General features: G+C 38.1%; 1 protein-coding gene across 4 annotated transcripts in view; it reads left to right on the top strand.

The window, feature by feature from the left end:
* Positions 1-21,796, top strand: part of MLLT3 (MLLT3 super elongation complex subunit) — a 144,346-nt gene that overhangs the window by 48,245 nt on the left and 74,305 nt on the right. The window contains exon 1 of one of the 4 annotated variants that reach the window (XM_089487862.1): positions 15,482-16,023. The exons of the other annotated variants lie outside the window; for them this stretch is intronic. Within the exon in view, the coding sequence (XP_089343988.1) occupies positions 15,981-16,023 (43 nt within the window). The 5' untranslated portion in view covers positions 15,482-15,980. Of the gene's footprint in view, positions 1-15,481; positions 16,024-21,796 lie in introns of those variants that run through there. 4 annotated transcript variants of the gene reach the window in all.

The raw sequence follows: 21,796 nt of genomic DNA, 5'->3' as shown, positions 1-21,796 counted from the left end.
TTATGAAAGAACATCAAGACAGAGCTCATTCAATGTCAGTTATCTACCTCAGTATCAATAAAATGAGCACAATTTTAACTGAAACAGTGTTCAGTTAATTTCACTCGCAGTCTTCCTTACTGTACTAGTTTCATAACTCAACCAAGAGATTAGACTGTTGCTTGTCAATTGTTAGGACAGAAAAAAATGTCAGCCTTGTGTTCCAATTTATCTAACACACTTGACTATATAATTTGGCACTAATGATGGGGGTAAAAAACAGTAAGATGTATAACATAAGGTCCAAGAAATGAAAAGAAAATGCAAAACAAAATATTGTTTCCTAATGTGGAACAATTAGATTTGTGTGGAAAGAAGTTTGTTTTATTATAGCATATGCTTAACAAGATGGGATATATAAAAATTGCCCTAATTTAATACATTGGAAAAGAAATCAATTAATTCTACAATGAGGTTGACACATTTATTTTTATTCAGCTCTAAGGTATTTTAGCTCCTGCCTTTCTGTCCTCAAGATTGCTAGCAACATTTGGAAGATAAAACAAATGGCTAAAAAAAAAAATCCTACAAAAATTAATAAAAAGGTTAGTTTTTTGTTAAAAACACATCAATATTTTTTAATGATTCCATACAGGTATGCATTTTGGGAAGGTATTACAAAACTTTGGACTGCACAGTTTGATTCCCTGTTTGGCCATGAAACCCACTGGGTTTACCTTGGGCAAGTCACATACTCTCAGCCTCAGGGGACCGCAATGGCAAGCTTCCTCTGAACAAATCATGCCAAGAAACCCCTATGGTAGTTTCTCCTTAGGGTCATCATAACTTGAAGATGCATAACAACAACATCAAATCATATACTGTACATAGCTGCCTTCATTATGTGTACCTCAAGTGTGGTTCATTTCAGTACTCCAGCTTTTGCACACATTTTAGGAAACAAGGAAACAGGACAGAGAAGGAGTGTGAAGGAATCTCACTAAATTGCTCATTCATAATGAGATGGTCTGTCTCAACATGTTGAGACAGCCTGTTGAGAGTTTTTTTAAAACCCCACAATGTTTCGCTTTTTGCAAATTGTGAAGATGGTCTTAGTATCCTTTTCCTTTGTTAAGCAGCTCACATCTGTGTGTGTGCGTGCATGCGCACGTGGAGCAAGCTCAGAAGAACAGGTTTATCAATCAAAAAGATACTATCTATCTGATGCTTCTAATTTTTGAAGCATTTATACAACAAAACAGCAGCTGTTGTAGATTAGCTGTCAAAACGGTAGATTTTCTGCAAAAATCATTCTAACAAGTGTGACAACCCACTGAAGACTAAGTGAAATATCTTACTGTCTTACTTGCAGAGAAAATTTTCCTGGGAGACACTTAGAAACTTGAACAAAGATAATTTTCACCTATATTTTTCTCCAGGAACAAGTTTTCAGTTTTTCCAGTGGACAACTTAGAAACATTGAGGAAGATTTTTAAAAACAGCCCTTCTGTTCAATATTTTCTCTTTTGCAATTATCAAAATGTTTATTCAGAGAAGCTTTTATTACTCTAAATGTCAATAACTATAATATGCAATGTAGTAGGAGAATACCCTATAAAATTAGAACAATAATTTCTTTTCATTCCTAACATAGTCAAATCCCAGTTACATTTCTCTACCTGGCGGGTGCTGCCATCTTTTAAAGAGCATACTGGGAGTGATCATTGCTTGTGATAATACACTATTAAATAGTTTTAATATTTTCACAGTTTATATCATAATATGCTTCTGATTTAGTCCTTAGTGTTGTGACTGTTTGTGTCAAAATAAACTACCTTATTTTTTAATTTTATTAAAAATAAAAACTTGGAGTATTTGTCTTCATTTCCCCCGATTCTCATCTGACAAAAATTGAGAAACTTGTGCTTAGATACCAAAGGATACAGCAGTTTGCAGTTCTCTCCATAGTGTAATATATACTCACAATTTTGCTTATACTGTACAAAATTAAAGCTTTTCTGTATTTTTAAATTTCATACATCTGCCAACCAGCACAATTGTATATGTTAAATGAGTTGTTAATTAAGCATTTACAGCTAAAGCAATAGAATATGTTTAGTTTTGATATGAAACATATGTATTGCATTCTCCCCTCCTTTCTGGGAGGGAAAAAAACCCTCTACCATCCCCGCTTTACAGTTTCCAGAAATTTTACATATCTTCTTACAAGCAAGAAGAAAAGAATTGTGGTTTCTCGTTCTTTCACATGAGAACAAGACAAGTGAAGATATACAGCCCTAGTACAGAGTTATTTCCATTCTTCAATAGGAGTCTGATGTTTAATTCATGTCATTTATGCTCTTAAATGCTAAATCTCTCAGGACTGAGTAGAATCCAGCCAGAGTTAAGCACCAAGCTCCATTAGGGTAAGAACTGGTGGCCTTTATTTGTATATCCCATTTGTTTTAGCTCTGATAGATTATTTTCTGACATCTACTAGCCTGTGTTTTTCTGTTATTCCTTGGAAGTTTCACCTCCAGTACTATTTGCTAGGCAAATCATGATGATAATGGCAGAATCTCTTGCTTATCTTACTCAAATACATCCCTCATCTTGTATATTTGAAATTGACCCAGGGGGTCTTTTGGGAGTGGATGAATAGAGATGTGGAGTTTTGAAAATTATGGAAATGTAGAACCCATGGAGAAGAAAAAGAAAACATCTTTTCCATTTCTTTTTGGGGGAAATTGAAAATAATGCAGTATTAGCACTTGCAGATTAAGAGTCATATTGTTACTTTTGGAACATAAAATTTGCCAAGCATAACTTGGTTTATCACAAAATTAACCTGTTTGTTATCTTTAAAAAGGGAGTTCATGTGAGAAAAAATTAGAACTTGAATTTGCTTTTTAAAAAGTTTATTTCTTTCATTACAAATGGAGCTGTGAGGTCCTACGTTTTAGGACCTAGCTGGTAAGGAACACCTGAACTGTGAGAAATGTATTTGTTTTTATCAGTTTATGAGATTCAAACAAAAGGAAAAAAAATAAAGAAAAAATCCATCGGTATTAGTAAAACAAATAAAATAATTTTGTCTTTTCTGGTCCTGTGTATCGTCAAGCAGACATCAAAGAGAATGGGAGAGATAGAACTGAGAAAGGCAAACTAGGACCAGAAATTATAATGATGGTTTATTTTACATCAGTGTATCTCAGGCTGATATGGGGACTGTCACCTTTTTGAAGCATATGTCAGTACCATATTTGTGCCTATTGACTGCAGTTGTTTATTTCTGTCTTGGAAACTTGTTGTGGTCTGGTAGCAAGTGACCACAAACCAGCATTCATCTACAGACCGCTACTTTGAGTAGTACTGCTGTACTATGTTGTAAAACCCTACCTGCTACATAGTTTTTAGAAATGGTTTGTGTGCTTGCACTTGTGTGTTGGTGACTAAATATGAATACAGTTGCCCCTTTGAACTTGCAGGGGATCCATTCCAGCAAATATTCTCATATGCCTTTGACTCTCTATGTATTTGTGGGGCTCCAGAAATAGTATTTGCCTCATTAGTTGCTTTTTGTTGTTGGTGGTGTTCTTTATATTTCTAACTGAGAACTCAATTTTTGGATGCTTTCCTATCTTGCATATACTGTAACACTGGTTCAGAAAAGATTTTTAAATCTCCTGTCTGATATCGACTCTCCTAATGTAAAGAAAAGGGGACTATGATCCATTTGCTGTTTTGCTGTACTTTCCCTTAACACCCTCCACCCCAGTAATGAGTGAAGTACTAAGATTTTTTCCCCTTGCTGACTCACCAGTGTTTTTAGTTTAGACTAACTAGAGCATATTCTGTAGGCAAATACTCTCTTGCCTCCTACAGCTTCACAAAAAAATAGGAATAAATGTAAACCTTAGTCCAAAGAAGAGTAGATCCCTTGAATCAGTGGAATGTACATTTTTGTTTATTTAATGGGTCCATTCATTCAGTGGCTTTACTCTTACTGGGATTTGGTCCTTAATTTTGTACTGGCATTTAGGCTAGCTGTTTGATTTTGACTAGGCTGATCTGAATCCAGCATCATAAATCCTTTACATCTTCTGACACACTATAGAGGTGCTGCCACATAAATAAAAACTATAGTAGAATAACTAAACAGTACAAAGACTGCAAATTAAATAAAGTACTGTACATAATCTGGGTGAAATGTTTGTTCTACACAGTTGCCATCTTTAATAGATGCATTGCTTTAAGATTGCAGTTTATTCTAAACTTCCGCATAGCCCTCAAACACTAATTTGTCTGTGTACTTCCCATTATGCAACTTCTCATTAAAATTAATAGGCACTTACATAATTTCAGTGGGATTTTGTAGGGTAAAAATAATTCACTGCAACATGGTAAAGCTAATCACATAATGGAGGCAATGCAGTTACTAAGTAATTACTTTAGGATACAAGGTGATTCTGGGAATTATTTGACTCAAATTATTTAATGCAAATACTAGCTGAAATTTAAGCATCTATTGTATGACAAACACAATCCATTTGCTTTTCCTCATTGATCAGGATTTTGTAATTATAGGTAAATTTCCTAATGTTGATAGTAAAAATAAGGATGATGACTGGGCATTCATACAGTGAGAGGTCTATATTGTTTCATCTTTGTATGAGATTCCAAAGTCAATTAGTAATTGGGAAGAGTAGTTCCTCCCTTGTATGAGTACAGTGCACCCTTCCGTTACACAGGGGATCCATTCTGGACCCCCACGTAAGGAAAATACAATGTATGCTTGAGCCCCATTGAAAATAATAGGGCTTATGTTTGTGGTGTGGCACAGCACACATGCCATGGGAACACACGTCATTGCCTCTTCTGCCACATGGCTTTCAGCATAAGCTCAAAGCTGCACTGTAAAGAGTTTCTTCTATTCTGAATTTATCTGGTAGAGAAGAGGCAGAGATGGGTCTCTTACTTCTTGCTGTTTTTTTTTAAAAAATCTTGTAAACGAATGCCTAACTTCTCCTAAAGTAGTAACAAGGCCTGTACATTTTAACAACTGGAGAAAGGAGAAATTTAGAGAAAGTGCGTTTGAGTGTATAAATGGCAGGAAAGAAAAGAGTTGAACAACTCCTATCTCTTTCTCCTCTAACACTACCCTCTGCTCTTTTCTCCTGAGCTTTTGAGATATTTTTCAGTTGTAATAACAAAGAACCAAGATGCCTACGGTGAACAAAATGTAAGCACATAGTGTGGCCCAAATTTTAAATAACTCACTTGAGATGCTTTTCTTAAGTCAAGTTACAGTTATGTCACATGCTTGTTCTGTGTTGTATCTGTATTTTGTTTACAAGCTTGTGGCACACCGAATTCCCTGCTCATCATCATATCTGTGTTCTGTGCTTTAACATAATAGCCATGATGTGTTTTAATCATAAGAACCTTCAGGTGGTACTTAATCAGGTATGTGTGATAGGAAATTGGTATCAACTGGGAGGAAGAAACTACTGTATATACTCATGTATAAGTCTATAAATTTTTGTTAAAAAATTGACCCAAAAAATTGGTTTGATTTATGGGTCATTTGTAAGTACGGTACTTGAACTCTTATCAAAAAGGAATCAGCCCTTGGTGAAAGGTGAGAGGTTAATTCTTCCTTGGATCAACTAAAAGAAGCACTAGGCCCCTTTACTCTCTCATCTATCCATACTTTAGTGTGAGCACAAACAGTTACATCTCTCAGAATTTTGTGAGTTCTTTGTCATTGCTTTTCTTGGCTTCATCCTTTACATCTTTTATTATATGTCTTTAAGTTTTACCTTCAGCCTATGCATGGGTAATATCAAAGTCCATGATTTTGCCCCCAAAATGAGCCCTTGCCTTATGCATGAGGTTAGCTTATAGTAATGCATATACAGTATGCATTAATCTATGTGTCTGATCGCATACATTTTCTTAGCACAATATGTAGAGTCTGTGTCAAGTATTATTTGAACTACGGTAGTTAGTTACGGTAGACTTAGTATCTTCCTCATGCGCCCATTAATCTTTCATATTTAGGGGAAAGTTGAGAATCTTCTATTTACATAAATTATACTATAGCTTTCTCCTGCTAGTTTAAGTAGTTCTTCATTAAAACATTAAAAAGACTTCTTTGTTTTTATTATCCTAGAACACAACTAATCCTGGAATGGAATCATGCAAGATCTTAGCAGAGAACATTTGACAGAAGCATTTGATAGAAGTGCTAATGACTCATCCAGCTCATGTTTCTTCACAGTTCTTTTGCATCATAGTTATAAAGGAGAAGAGGTAGTGAAAATGCTTTGCATGCCCACTCTGCTTCCATGGGGACAAAAATATTCCTGTTATGTTCAGACAATGCAAGGGGAAAAGATAGATTTTTTCTCTCTCATGAGCCTCTTCCCTCTTTCCTCAAAAGATGGTTCATACAGAAGTTGAGCATTTTGGTCTGTACTTTTCAACATGAATGTAATTATTATATAAATTGCAATGCCTATAGGACTGCTGAGATGTTTTTTCCCTACTTCTGTTCCCCTTTCTCTCTTTACCTAGATAGTCAGCATGCGGAGGTATGCTTTTTTCAGTTACTAAACTTCTCAAATGCCTTAGCTACTGACTTTTGTTAAGGTGCTGATGAACAGAAAGCCCCTAAAATAAGTTCGTCTTAGGGTAACCATAAGTTGGAAATGACTTGAAAGCACACAGTAACAACTTAAGGGCAAACCCACTTAAATAATGCCCCATCCCATCTCCCCTTTTAATTATTTTATTATTCAAGAATTTATTTCATTTTTATGCTGTCTTTCTCCCAGAAAGAGACCCAACGCGATTCACCCTTTGTCCTATGCAATACTTGTTGTTCTGCTGAAACTTGGCATTACTATCCACAAAGTTTGCCATGAAGAATAGAGATTAGTTCTAAATATTCTCTTGTGCTTAATATAGAAAACTTGTGTTATTTATGTTACATTATTAAACAGCCAACAGTAAAATACTTAGTAGACCACTTTACAGTTAAGAAAGCAGTCCCACACACTGCTGCTGCTATTAATTTCCTCCTTATCATGTAGAATATGTGACTGAACCAACTATACCCAAGCTTTCTTATATCTCTAGAGGTGTCTGGCTGCTATGTTTTGGCTTATACGTTGGTGTGTTTAGATTAGATTTCTTGTCAACATCTGGGCTTCATTTCTTCTGCCTTAGTATGTAAGAACCCTTCTTTGCTTTCCTGCTCTCTTACTCCTCTGATTTTAATCCAGAACAATGCTGTTCAGGTTGTCTTAAATCTCCACAGACATGTTTCTTCCCTTCATAGATCCCTCTCCTGGCTACCAGTCTGGGCCAGGACTCTTTACAAGGCTTTGGCCCTGCTATTTAAGGACCTGCACTTTAACCTCCCCCAGCATTTGGCAGCTTGGCTAGCATGATATGTACCATATAGATTCAAGATCTGCACACAAAGGATTGTTGACGGTTCACCAATGCATATGGCTCTGTCAATGTTGTGAGCCTTTCAGGATCTGGCTTCATGTTTATGGGACAGTCTTCCTTTGCACCTCTGGCTGGAGGAGGATTTTACCTACTTTCGCAAAGGGTTGAAGACCTTTCTCTTTGATTCGCTGGATTGTTAAATTACTGAGTGTGTCTAAGGTTGCCAAGATTGTTAGTGACTGATAAGGAGTTGGTTTAGTACATTAGCATATTATTTTAGCATTTTTATTGTCTGTGTTTTATCATCTGTTTTTGATGCTTTATGTTTGATGTTCTGCCCTTTGATGGAAAGGGTATTACAAATACACTTTATTAACTCTCCAAATGCCTACTTCTGAATCTAGCCCTTGGCTTGATTCCTTGGCTTTTGCTGTACCTGCTTCTGCTTGTAACTGTTAGTTCATTGAGGAAGGGTCATCTTTTAAAACCAAGTTTATATCATTTGGTTTTAGTGAGACACTGAATCAAGGCTATTCCTTTATTTATGCTTAGAGACCATAGACCATTTGCATACAAAGTGATAAAATATGATACGTGAAAGAGCAGCAATATAAAAAGAACCACATAAAATAAATAACATAAAAATCTTGCATATAAAAATTAAAATTGATTACAGTTAAAATCCATAAAGTATAAACAAAGATACAGTAATTAAATAAGAGTATCCCTGAAGGAATCAGCAGCAATACCAGCAATATATCTTGTTCAAATTTTCATTGCTGCTAGGGCAAAAAGAGAAACTTTGCGAGTTACTATAGAGTTAGTAGCAGACAGGAAATAAATAAAATACTTCTGAAACAGTATTAGAATCTAAATAAGACAGGATAGTCTGAATCTTACTGACTCAAGGCAGTGAGGGGCATAATTTGTTACAACCTGTGGTCTGCCCATGTCCCACAAGTAGAGGTTTTGTTGCATAATAGAGAACAGAGGTCTGAGAGAAGAAGAATACCGGCTGAGGAAATTTTCAAAGAGAGCTGAAAGCAATACTGTACAGGAAATTAAATCATTGGGCAAGGAAGTGGAATTGGACTGATTGCAGTCATTAATGTTCCTTTAACGAGGGGCACATAAGGAATGTTACTCAGCAACTGTGATAGTCCCTAGTGTGGTGCCAATTAAATACCGTAGATGTGGTATTTCAAACAAACAGCCAGCACTGGATAGGGAGGGGAGTAGAGGGGGATTTTTTATGAGCCTAGAGAATGCAGCAGGCATTTACTAACTATTGTCCTCTGAGAACTCGAAAAAACCCCAAACCTTTCTTACATTAAACAAGTGCAGATCTGTGGCATAGTTTGTTTTTCACAAACTAGATTATATATATTCTTATTTCTTATCTCTTTTAGTTGCATTCCACCATCTTTTGATTTATAACTGAAGCACAACACCTTTTGACTTTCAGGCTTAGCTTTAATCATAACATGATTAATTTTTATGCAAGAAACATCAAATGCACTTTTTTTAAAAAAAGTAACATGCACAGTTGTTCAAAACATTGTGTGTAATTGCCAGTTAGATCTGTTTTCTTTGTGTTTATGACCCCATCTGATTAGTATGTTTCCATTTAGATTTGTTCATTCTTGCAGTTCCAAAAAATATTTTTGTTAAATTTAATGTTTTCTTAAATTAAAAAAAAACACACATACACATAAGTGAAATGTTAGAAACAGTATTGCTGGTATGTGTTAGAAATAATTCTCTTCTAGCTTTGATTTTCTTTCTTTAAGACATCACATTTTTCATGCCCTTTTATTTTTCCAATAATGTTGCAAGGCAGTTGCTTAGTCTTTCTTGCAATGAAACGTCATACTCAAAATAATGAGCTATGACCAATATAGCTGTCAACCTCAATTTTTATATCACACTCCGATGTCAAGAACCTTGCTTTGTTTTCTTTTCTTCATCCATTTCTATAAAGAGATCATTTTTGGCACCACCATTTTTGGAGAATTCTGAATAGTCTCCAAAAACTTGAGTTTTATCCCTTCTCCTATTAGCTTACTTATTAGCAGCTTAGGCTGCTGCTACACTGCAGAATTAATGCAATTTGATATCACCTTAACTGTCATGGCTCCATTCTATGGAATCCAGGGGTTTGTATTTTGTTGTGGCACCAAAGCTCTCTTACAGGGAAGGCTAAATAGCTTACAAAACTACAAATCCCAGAATTACATAGCATCGATTGACCCATGACAATTAAAGCAGTATCAAACTGCATTAATTATGTAGTGGATATGGAATTTTTGAAAAGGGTCTTGTTCGAATTCTCTGAACGCATGTGGTACACCATTGATGCTGATTAAGTATACACCTTCTGGCTATTTAAAATCAACATGCTCTCTCTCTTTTAATAAGAATTTTACCTTGAAGTAAAATTTACAAATATAAGTCTGAAAGGGCAGAATTAGGTTTGCTAGGTTAGATATGGGATGGGGCTTTTCTTACTTTAACAGATAATCAAATAAGACAAGGTGTCGCTTCCCAATGCAGCTATGGTTTTCCCAGGGGAGAGCAGAGGAGGGGTGCAGAGGAATGCCCTACTCTGTTTTAATCTTTGACAACAAGAATAGTAGCCATGTTGGGAAGGGATGATTGCAGCTGATATTGGGTTTTTTTGAAGGTGAGGGAGCACAGATGACTTTGTCCTGCTTGATGGAGCTTTAGAGTGCTCCATAATCTATTAAAGATTAAAGTTACAAGTGCCTTATCTCATTTCCAGCCTGGCAACTCAAGGCAGAACTCACATATGTACAAGAAGGTTGTTAATGGAGAGGAAATGAAAACGCAATGATTATAGTCCTTCAGTGTATTATGAGCAAAGTTATGGCACAATAAAAATAGCTTTAGGGAAAAGTAGCTAAATATTGACAAAAGTTTAGATATCTGTGTCTTTTTTGTGATTTTTGCAAGTAATATTTGTTGCTCGGTCCTTTTAGAGATTGGTTTTTCCTGGGTCCCTTTCACACTACCCAGTTGTAAAAGTATGATTCTACTATAACTGCCATGGTGGGACACTCGATTCTTTGGCTGAGAATTTGAAATGTTCCTCCTAAACTCCAGGTCTCCATGGAATGGAACCATGGCAATTAAAGTGGAATCATAGTGCTATAATTGTGTAGTGTGAAAGGGCCCCTGGCTCTTCATTAACAGTTTCATTACATGAGTGCTTCTCCCTTGTCCTTACTTCTGGGCTGACCCCCCTCCCCCCCGGGTTGATTTGAACGATCAATATGACTAGCTATGAATTCCAGTAGCCATGGATCTGGAGAACATATCCACATGCCCTGCTTACTGTTGGTGAACTGCTGTAGGAAAAGAGATGCTGGACCAGATAGACCCGTGGTCTTCTTGTCCATCAGAACTCTACTTAACTTCTCTTTCATTGTTCCCTTGTTTGGATACTTATTCTTCTACATTCCTGGCTTTTGTTCAGCAGTAGGCAACTGCCCTGCAACACATTTCCCGCCATATCTGGCGAAACACATTGCTGAAACCTAAAGCAAAAGTGATATTTGTCACTCCCTGTTTCTTTTTCAGCTGGTTAAAGAGGGTGATAGAGTAAGTACAGGGGAATTTTGACCCATTCTTTTGCATTTTTCAGTTTTAAAAAATGCCAGAAAAAGGTAAAAATAAATTGGGGATGGCGGCTTGCTGGTTTGTTGGGAGAGATCCCTGCAAGAAAAGGACTTGGAGATGATATGCAGCCCTTTCTTCATCTTGTGTTCCCAATTTTGTACACTTATATTCTTTCCTTTCCCCCATTCTTTTTGAAGAGGGCAGTTGGTTCATCTCTGAAAACAACTTTTCAATAGAAGATTAGGTTAGGTCTGGCTCTGATGATTAAACATTCTTATTATACCCTTGACCGAAGAACAGTACACTGCTTCTATCTGGAATGGTCAGCCTCTTCCACGGAGCGCACACCTTCATGAGGGATGCACATGGAGCGGTGAGGGAGGAAGGGGACACCCACCTAGCTAACCAGATCAGCCAAATCAACCCTGAGAATGAATGGGGTGACAGATGTCACAGCCAGATTGCCCTCACCGTGTTGTTGTTGTTGTTGTTTTAATATAGTAGATTTTTGTCCAAAACACAGAATAAATAAGGCATCAAGGATTGCTCTTTAGCATTACAGTTTTATCCATACCAATCTAGAAGCAGGCCCTCCCAAATATAGTAGAACTTTTTCCTGTTCTATCCTTTTGCCCAACATTTTGCTATTTTTCCACTTTACAGGGTTTGAATCTCACATTATTTATGCATTACACAAAGACTGCAGTCTGAGGCCTGAAGCAGACAGGTCACATAAAGTGCCTTCCTGGGCACCTTGGGGGTATGGTGTTCAAACAGCGCATGCCCTCAAAGCGGCCGGAAGCCTCCCTGGGACTGGCTGACATGGCCCAAAGCCAGCCCAGAAAGGAATGGCAAAAAGCTCCTCCTGCTGGAAGCCCATTCAGGACCCCAGCAGCGGCTGATTTCAAGACCGCAGCATCCAGCTGACGCAGCCCCAGAGTGATTGTGGCTTGAGCAGCCACAGATCACTTCATTTGGCCCTTTTTCTTAGCCCCTGATTTTCCTATTGGCAAGTCCTGTTAAATTAAATGTGTTCTTTTTTTGGGGGGGGGGGTTAGATATTTATGTGTATATGTCTTCAGTTTGCTGACATATGTCGTACATAGACTTAAATCTATGCAGTTATTTGAGATATTAGTCATAGAACTCATGTGCAGGCTATCGCTTAAGAAGAGGTATTTCTAAGATGTAAGGTTAGCAGCAGCTGTCACAAGGCACTGGCTTCCTACCACCTTCACTACAATAACAGTGAGTTCTCCTCTCCATTCAACTGTCCACTTTAGTTTCCCTCTCATTGTTCCTGCTGTGCTCCTTCTCAGGGCAGTTAAAGCAGTCTCAAACTGGATTATTTTTGCATTGTATTTTGGACCTATGTCACAAAAGCTCATGCTGCCAACCTGTTTCTTTCAAGTTGGTCTCAAAGGTGCTACAAGATCTCTTTACATCCAGTTACTATGTTGTGGTGGTGGTGTGCCTTTAAGTCATTTCTAATTTATGGTTATCCTAAAGCCTATCATAGGGTTTTCTGGGGCTGAGAGTGTGTGGCTTGCCCAAGGTCACACAGTGCATTTCCATATCTCAGTGGGGAATCAAACTCTGATCTCCAGAGTCATAGTCCAATCCTCAACCCACTACACCACATTGGCTCACATTTACTATATTATATTATTATAAAGCCTTTCAGAAACTCAAACTGTGGCCTGTTACAAACGGGCATAAAAGTACGTCCTGGGGACGTACTAGGGTTAGAAAGGGGTGTCACTTCTTGACACCCCTAAACCTAGTACGGACCCAGTCCATACAAAATGGCGGTGCCCATTCCACACGGGGGCCGCCATTACGATGTCATGAACACGCCACCTCCAAACGAGGCGGTGCAGACATGACGTTGTCGCGCCGCACGAGGGCACCTAGACCGCCCTTTCTGCGGTGCAAGAAGGAGCTCCGAAAAGGAGCTCCTTCTGAGGTTTGCGTCCCTGGCGCAGCCTTTAGACGGCTGCGCCAGGGACGCAAGGGAGAAAGGGGCTGAGCGGCCCCATTCTCCTCCTCCCCGCCGCCATCGGGTGTCCTTGGGGCATGAAGCCCCAAGGACACCCTTTTCCAGGCCGCGGGGAAGCGGCCTTTTGCCGCATCCCCGCGGCCTGGAAAGTGACGGATCAGGGCCTCGGAGGCTACCGTTGTGGCAGCTGAGGCCCCAATACAGTGGGGAAAAGGCCGCTTACAGGCCGCCCCAAACGGGCGGTCTGTAACGCGCCTGTATTTCATTTGTCTTTTAATTAAAAACCGTTCCACTTCCTACTGTAAGGAGATATTATGTGCAAAAGGTACAGTGGGTCGTTCATATCTATTTGGTTCCAGCACCAAAATCTGTGGATACTCATATACAATGGTGTCCCGTATATAAAATGGTAAAATTAGGGTTTGCTTTATGGATTTTTTATTTAATTTATTTTATTGAATATTTCAAACTAGTGGATGGTTGAATTCATGAATGCAGAATCCATAGATATGAAAAATTGACTGTTATCTATGGCTGCATCCACACTGAGAAATAATCCAGTTTGATACCACTTTAACTGCCATGTCTCAATGCTGTGGAATTCTGAGAATTTTAGCTTATTGTGGCACCAAAGCCCTCTGACAGAAAAGGCTAAATGTTTCACAGAACAGTGCAGACAGCCCCATCTGAATCTTCCACCAGGTTGGACAAAGTGGATGCTTTGGTGGATTCTTTTATTACAGTTCCATTTATTTCAATAACAAACACAGAGTTTGCTGATATATTTCTCGATTAATAATTTTCCTTGAGGGTTGGATTTTTGCTTTTTTGTTTTGGGGTTTTTTTGTTTGTTTGTTTGTTTTAAAAAGCTATCAGTAACAAAGATCTGTTTCTCTTTTCCTTTCTCTGTATATATGTGTATGTGTGTGTGTGTGTGTGAGATTAAAAGGCAAACCAAAAGCAGTCCTCCAAGTTTGTCCTGGATATCTGATGATGATGATGATGATGATGATGATGATGATGATGATGATATTACAACATTATATTATATGCCTGCATCTTGAAAGCAATTAAATTGTAATGCACCCAGATAATCTGGATTCTAAAAAGATACTGTGAAGCGCTATGTTTGGGAATGTGTGTAATTAAAAACATGAGTGACCAAGTAGATAGACTAAACATTGGGGAAAAGGGGGGGGGGGCTGAAACCAAGATGTTCACTCCCTGCCTCCGATATGTGTCCATCTCCCCACCACCACCAATTATTTTTATGACCTATGTCTGGTCTGTAGAACCATGCTTATATCTGTATACCTTCCTACTTACAGTATAATGTTTTATTCAAGTTTTATTCACGAGTTTTATTCATGAATAGCATTCACGTAGGAGCCCTAGTAGCACAGTGAACAAATGTCAGTACTGCAGCCATAAGGTTGTGTGTTCAATCTCAGACAGGGCTCCAGGGTTTACTTGGCCTTCCATCCTTTTATAGGTTGGGGGCAATTGGCTTACACATTGTAAATGGCTTAAGAAGTGCTAGTTCACTGATAAGCGGTATAGAAATGTACTATAAGCAGTATAGAAATGCTCTTGCTCTTGCTCTTGCTATAATGGGGGGGGGGGGGACTAGACAGGAGGTAGAGGTTGTGCCTCTATTGACTATAGTTTTGATGCCCCTGCTATTCTTGGATATCTAGTTGACAAAGGAATCTGTAGCCTTGTGGGTTTTTTTCCCAAAACAAAATAACTTGCTGAGGAGGGAGGCTGCCACAAAAGACCAAGACACCGAATTGGAAGAAAAGCCACAACTTTATTAACAAAACAGCACAGGGGTCAGGTTGGCCCAAAGCATGAGGTCTGGAGCTGGATCATCAACCAACCCGATTGGTCAAGGAACCGATTTGCTTGGTCACGGCCAAGCTTTGGGATAACATAGGGGCCACGAAAAGCGCCCTGGATAAGACATGCAATCGGTCGATCATGTGTTCGCTATTAAGTCCCTAGTCACTGGGAGCTGCTGAAACGATGTGGCCCCTGCAGTGGCCACACTGCATGTCCTCAGTGCTCTCAGGTCACAAAACTCCTAATCCAGATCCATGACCTATGCTACCGCCCCAAAAAGAAAAGTTGTGACAACAACACCAAATTGAGGGAGGGTGGGAGAGCCGAGCAACTGTCACCCAAATGGAACGTTGCGTGGCCTTATATAGGCTCACCAACCAATCGGGAGCCAGGATCCCTCAACCAATGAGCTACCCTGGGAGAACGGGGCAGCCAGTAGGAGGGCTCTTCTGCCCCATACAGCACAATGGGCCAGTAGTGGGCCCGCCCAAGCCCAGCAAGGCATGCTGGGAGCCCGGGTGGGCCAGCTCCCCCGGGCTCGCTCCTCCGGGCAGCAACAAGGCCAGCCTCGAAGATGCGGGGCAGCCTCATTTGGCCTTAATATTTGGCTGCATAGATTTTGTGACATGTGTTCATCACACAGTAAACTTGCCTCATTTTCATACTCCTGTGTAGTTTACAGCATAGTGGTTTACAGCTCATGCCCTCTCCCCTTTTCAAAGTGATCTGGGGCAGAAAGAGATGGTATTACCAGGAGGCGATTTTTATAAGAGTGGAGTCTTTCTAATGTTTTTTTTACTTACATTTTTTCTGTATCCCCTTGTTACTTCTGATGGTACAGTGTGGTGGGCAGCCCTTTTCATCCTTGGTTTTATTATTGGTAAACTTGTGTTCTCAGTCTTCTCATCCAATTGAATTTAGAGATATTGTTGAAATTTGAAATGTTCCTCGTTTTTGTGCGCTTTTCCGAAAGAACACAGAACAACCACTCTCCCCTCCAATAGATAAAAGAGAGAGATTTCAAGATTTGTGTGTCTTTTAGAAGTATTAAGAAATCAGAATGTGGGCAGATGAAGCCACAGAGAGTGACTCCAGTGAAAAAGGTTAGTATAGAATATCTAAAAAGATAGAATTTGACGCAGAACCTGGGTACAAATATCCTTTTATAGAGTTGTAACTTAGCATTGTATGCATGTTCACAGTTGGCAAGTTGGCTGAAACATTCTGCCAAGTGAAAAGGAGAACTTTACCATTTCAGAGATTTTTGATCATGTGCAGATCTGTATTTTTGGTTTCTTTGCCATCATATCAGCTTTGACACATGACAACCCTATAAGTGAAGGAATTCCGAGAGTCCCAGTTATTAATAGCCCTGCTCAGGCCTTGCAAACTCTTTGGTAATATTCTCATAACCTGAGCAAAACCCTAAACAATTGTATTTCAGAGTGATTGGATGCATACTGTTGTAAATTACCATTCTTAATTAGTATCCATTATTAATTCAGTTTAATTGAAGACTATAGTGGAATGGAGGTTTAGTGGAGCAAGTTCAATAAGATTCCAGGATTTTCCATTCTGGAACGAAATTTGCTTTCTAATACTATGAACTGGTAATTTTTATAATTGGTTTAAATAATCATGAACAGTAAATCAGAGCACTCTGCTTATTACAGATTTCCTGTTTACTTTTTCCCCTTTAACAAACAAAAGCTTAATATTATAAAAGGTGATACAGAAAATTACAGCATACAGCATGTACAAGGATACATTTTACATTTCTCTTTGACTGCGTGCACACTGCAGAAATAATCCAGTTTGACACCACTTTAACTGCTGTGGCTCAAAGCTGTGGAATTCTGGAAATTGTAATTTTTTGTGGCACCAGAGCTCTCTGACAGAGATAAAGTGAAATGTCCCACAAAACTACACTTCCCAGAATTCCATAGCATTGGGCCATGGCAGTTAAAGAGTGAAATAACTTGGTTATTTCTGCAGTGCAGATGCAGCCTTTCTTTCAGTTGCTAATGAATGGGTTGCTATTTCAAAATAGTGGTTCAGCTTATATTGATTTGGCAATAAGTCTTATTAAATTTAACTAACGATTATTTTCCTGTTAAAACAATATGTTTATCTAAAATTGTGTTGTTTCAAGAAGAATGTGAGGCAGATGTTACAGTGTTTATGTGTATTCATTTAAATGTGTTAAACATAAGCCCCAGCAGTACTTTCTTAGCAGACTGAGAATATTTGGAATCTTAGCAAAGTACAGGAAAAGGATACTAATTACCACTAACCTTAGCTAAGCATCATACCTATGCTGGTTTACCTCCTCTTTGATACTGAGCAGTTCCCAACAGTTGTTTAATCCCTGTGTGGATTACTAATAATAGTACATCCCTTTAAACACACACACACACACAGGCGAATTGTTTTTCTTTCTTATTCTTCTGACAATTTCTTAGAGCTCTGTTGATATTAATCTCTTAAAATGGTCATAACTTAAAGTTCAAAGTTTTGAATTAAAATTTACTTGAATAATAATACCCCTTTGTTCTTCATAGCATTAGTTGTTGTAGCTACTTGTATGCAGAAATATCCTCTCCTTTGCTGTTCTTATATCATTATTATCCTGCTATCTTCCTAACATTTAAATAGAAGGAAAGTATTATATGAGAGACCACTAGGTGGTAAACTATCTGTTAGACTTTATTACATGTCTGCTATAGCTTTTGCTTATATTAAACAAGGGTATAGTGTCTCTATTTGCCAGCCCACAAAAGCTACACAAAACATGGGAAACCACAACTGAACAGGATGTTTTTAACCATGCTATTGAATACAGAATTTAAAGTGGATAGGATACCATTGTTGATGTAGGTATACCTAGAGAGAAATTCTTTGTTTTGAAGATCTTATAGATGAACTTGGTTTTGAAGATCTAGATTAATAAAATGGTTTAATATCTACCATGTTTCTAACATTTAAGTGTTGCCTTCGCTTAGATGATTAATGGCACTATTTGCAGCTTCTCACAAGTTAGCTGGGCTCAGTGCTATTAAGATAACACTAAAACAAACAAACAGTTTTGATTCCCCAGGTTGGTTCATGAGCACCAGATTCCTGATTTGTTATTAATGATGCACTCTTATTACATCCAAAATGGCAAACAGTTGCTTTTATTTGTACTTCTACTTGCCCTCTAAACCATGTTTGCAAAGCAAGGCTTGTAGCTAGTTAGTAGTGCTAAGCATATGCCACTGTTTGCTGTCTTCACTATAGCAACAAAATAGGAGATAATTAAGCAGATCACGCTGGAGCATGGTGATGGGAAGATGAGGACATGTTCCCCAATGCGTTGTGTTTAACCCAGTATCCCGTTCTGACAGAACATTAGAGCGAAGTTTTGCTCAGTTTTCTTGTTCCCGTGTTTTCAGTCTTAAGTATACATGTAGCTTCGTTTACATAAACTATTAGCTTCCTTGGAATAATGAAGTAGATTGTTTATATGTTAATCAAATAATGAAACTTGGTTTTAATTTTTAACACTATTCTAACAGCATATCAAAGATAGAAATTAATTCTACTGAAATACTTCATAGTTCATACGTGACAATTTATAGATTGTTTACTAAAGAACTTCCAACGTCTTTTTGCTGGTGCTGCAGTTGTCAGAAGCTGAGTTAAATGTTGTAACATACACACTGACTCCTTTTTTTATCTGGAGTTAAAAAGTGTATTACAGTAGTATAGTGATTTTGACTTACATGCTGCAAGTCAGAAATTACTCGGAGGCACACAGCAGCAGCAATATACCAGCATCTGGTGTTTCCCTGGGAGTTTAGGAAACATTTATTACTAAGACAACTGTAATTGCAAAAAACCAAAAACACCCACCCCCAAACCTATTTCTGTAACATATTGGAAATTTGGTTTGCCTTCATTAATTTATACATGGTATAGGCAATTACCCATCTAGTTTGCTACTTAATCTTTGATTTGATTATAAATTCATTTTTTCTTTAATATGTAAGTTTGCTTTCTGTTATTACAGTTACATGAACATTTAATTTACTAAATTTGTTTTAGAATAATAATAATAATAATAATAATAATAATTTGTTTTATTTATATACCACTATTCCAAAGATCATAGCGGTGAACAGCAAGTAAGCTAATTAGCAAGTAAGCTAATTTGCCCCCAACAGTCTGGGTACTCATTTTAGCGACCTTGGAAGGATGCAAGCCAGAGTTGAGCTTGGGCCCTTTTGCTGGTCTTGAACTCGCAACCTTGTGGTTTTGAGTGAATGGCTGCAGTACAGGCATTTAACCACTGCGTAGTGCTAATGTAGATACGCAACACCAATATCTAGAACACATTGCTATGGGGGGGGGGCGCTTGGGGTTGTTTATTTGTTTGATATTTATTATGCTTTATGAATGTACTGTAACAGTAGTAAGAAAGAGATTTGAAAATGCTCTTGGTTTTCAGGTTTCATTCGTTGAAGTGAGGAGCACAATGGCTTTTGTGCCCCATAGGATTAAAATCTTTTAGACATGGTTTGTGTACAATTTTGAAATGTACGATATTTGGTAAATTGCATACCTACATCCCTAAATATAGAGCCTTCCAGTATTTCAGCAGGAGACACTGTTTCCTTAGGTCATCTGGGGTTTATACTGAGAGACAGGGAGATAGCAACCATACTTACTGTACTACTTTTCTACTCCAAAAAACAAGAAAATCTTCCTCCAGTCTTCATTCAGAACACATTTTTCTTGATACAGTATCTGTTCGTTTGAGTAACTGATTATGTCTCCCCCCCCCCAACAAGTATAGCGTAATTTTAGATCATATCATGTGGGGAAAGTATTAACAAACCCACTTTTGCCTAGTAGGCTGCTGAGAAGGAAACTTCCAATGATCTCCAAAATAAGTGGCTCACAACACATTTAAGAGTTTAGCGTCATTTTATACTTTGCTATTCCCAAGTTTTTTCATAAAAGTGTGAAGTAACAATGGGGATTTTCTTCAGATTTCAGAAATTAATGTGATGCCAATATTTTCATGAAAGAGCAATTAGTTCATTTTAGGGCCTAGTTGGATTATAATAGTGCATTTACTGTATATACTTGTGTAGACGTCAACCTTATGTACAAGTCGAGGGAAAGTTTTAGGGCCAAAATCATGGATTTTGATATGATTTTGCTCAGCTTTTTCAAATGTGTTTCTTTTGTGTCCTAAGGGCATGGAAGTAAAGTGAAGTTGAGAATTTGTTTAGAAAATCTTTTCAGATATTTTGATAGGAGAGAATGCAGTGGCAATGATTATTCAGCTCACCTTCCCCAACTGTGATCTTTCCGTCCGCATATTTAAGCATCCACAGATAGCAAGCCCCATTGGCGTTCATGGCCATGTATGCACACAGCCACAACAGAGTGGCTGCATGTGTGTGTATAGAAATTAAAAATCACATGACTTGAGGTTTCGTCCATGGGGAGGGGGGTCCAGAATGAAGCGCCATCATTCAACTCATGGATACTAAGGACTGACTTTAATAGTAATAGTCATCAAAGCAAGTTACAGACCTCAAAACATGCACATGTTTTGAAAATACTTAAAAACCTTAAAGCAACCTTTCTCAACAGTTTTACTGGATTAAAACCTTGAAACAATTTTCAAGTCTCAGGAAACCTCTGCATAAAAACTATATCTATAGCTAAAATGTTATTTATGTTTTCCCCAGTCACAATATCTTGCAGAACATCTCTCATGGAACACTAGGGTTCTTGGGAACCCTGGTTTCAAAACTCTAACTTAAAGAAGGCTGGAATACTAGGATTTGGTGTGGGGCAAATGGATGGAGAGAAGTGTAGAAACAATTTTTAAAAAGTGGCTTCCAATCTGAACAGACTTTCATTTGAATTCGACAGGAGTGATCTGTGCTACAGTGAAATAAGAAGCGTGTGTACTAAGGCTACAGTTATATGTAATTGTTGGAATGAAAACAAAAACTTAAGTATTCATTTAAAATGTCAGTAATTTCTTAACAACAAAAATTAGTTTACTTCTTTTGTTTGCAAAGATCATAAATGTTTAACTTCTAGGCACACCCCACCCTGTTTGATTCATGACAAGAATTGCTGACTTCTGGGGAATCTTTTTTAGGGTACAGAGAAGAAACTGATTCATTGACCATGGAAGCAGCAGCCTCCTGGTTATAACATAATGTCTCTTTGCTCCCAGACAGGGGAAAGTCTTGCTTTGTAGTCTGTTCATGCTGATTCTCTTAGTTAAGCTAGTGAGAAAATCTAATTTTCCATCAAGGCTTTTATTTCTGAAAGGAGGGGGAAAAAAGATGGGAGATAGGTGATGCCATTTGTAGAGATAAATTCAAGCCTAAATGCTGGGAAAATGTGGATAGAATTTACTAGCAATTCCATGCAGCATCCACTTTGTTCCATTCATCTCAGTGATGAATTCATGGAGCCAGTTTTGAAGATAATTCCCCTAGCAACACAGCTTGGATTCCCAGGCAGCTTAGTTCTCAGAGAGACACAGTTGTCTGGACTATACCACTTCAGCTCACAAAAGAGAATCCATATAAAAGTATGCTCCACCAGTCCCCCAAAAGACAGCCTGCACACTAAAAAAACTAGCACCTGAAGTGCCTACCATAGCCAGACTCTTGTTTTTTATTTGAAGGAATCTTGATGTGGAACAATTTTTATTTTTGTCAGTTGTTGCTGTCTGAAGGTCAGACACCAATTTATGACCTCCATCAAAGGAATGGTTCTTCAGATACTAGCTTGGATCCAGGTTTGTCACCTCTGATATAGTCCTGATCACCAAGGTTGCAAATTTCTCATCCATGCAAC

The sequence above is a fragment of the Sceloporus occidentalis genome, unplaced genomic scaffold, assembly GCF_023333645.1.
Source record: "Sceloporus occidentalis isolate IW3139 unplaced genomic scaffold, rSceOcc1.0.p SCAF_1, whole genome shotgun sequence".
Lineage (NCBI taxonomy): Eukaryota > Metazoa > Chordata > Lepidosauria > Squamata > Phrynosomatidae > Sceloporus > Sceloporus occidentalis.
This window is presented reverse-complemented; position numbering and strand designations above follow the sequence as displayed.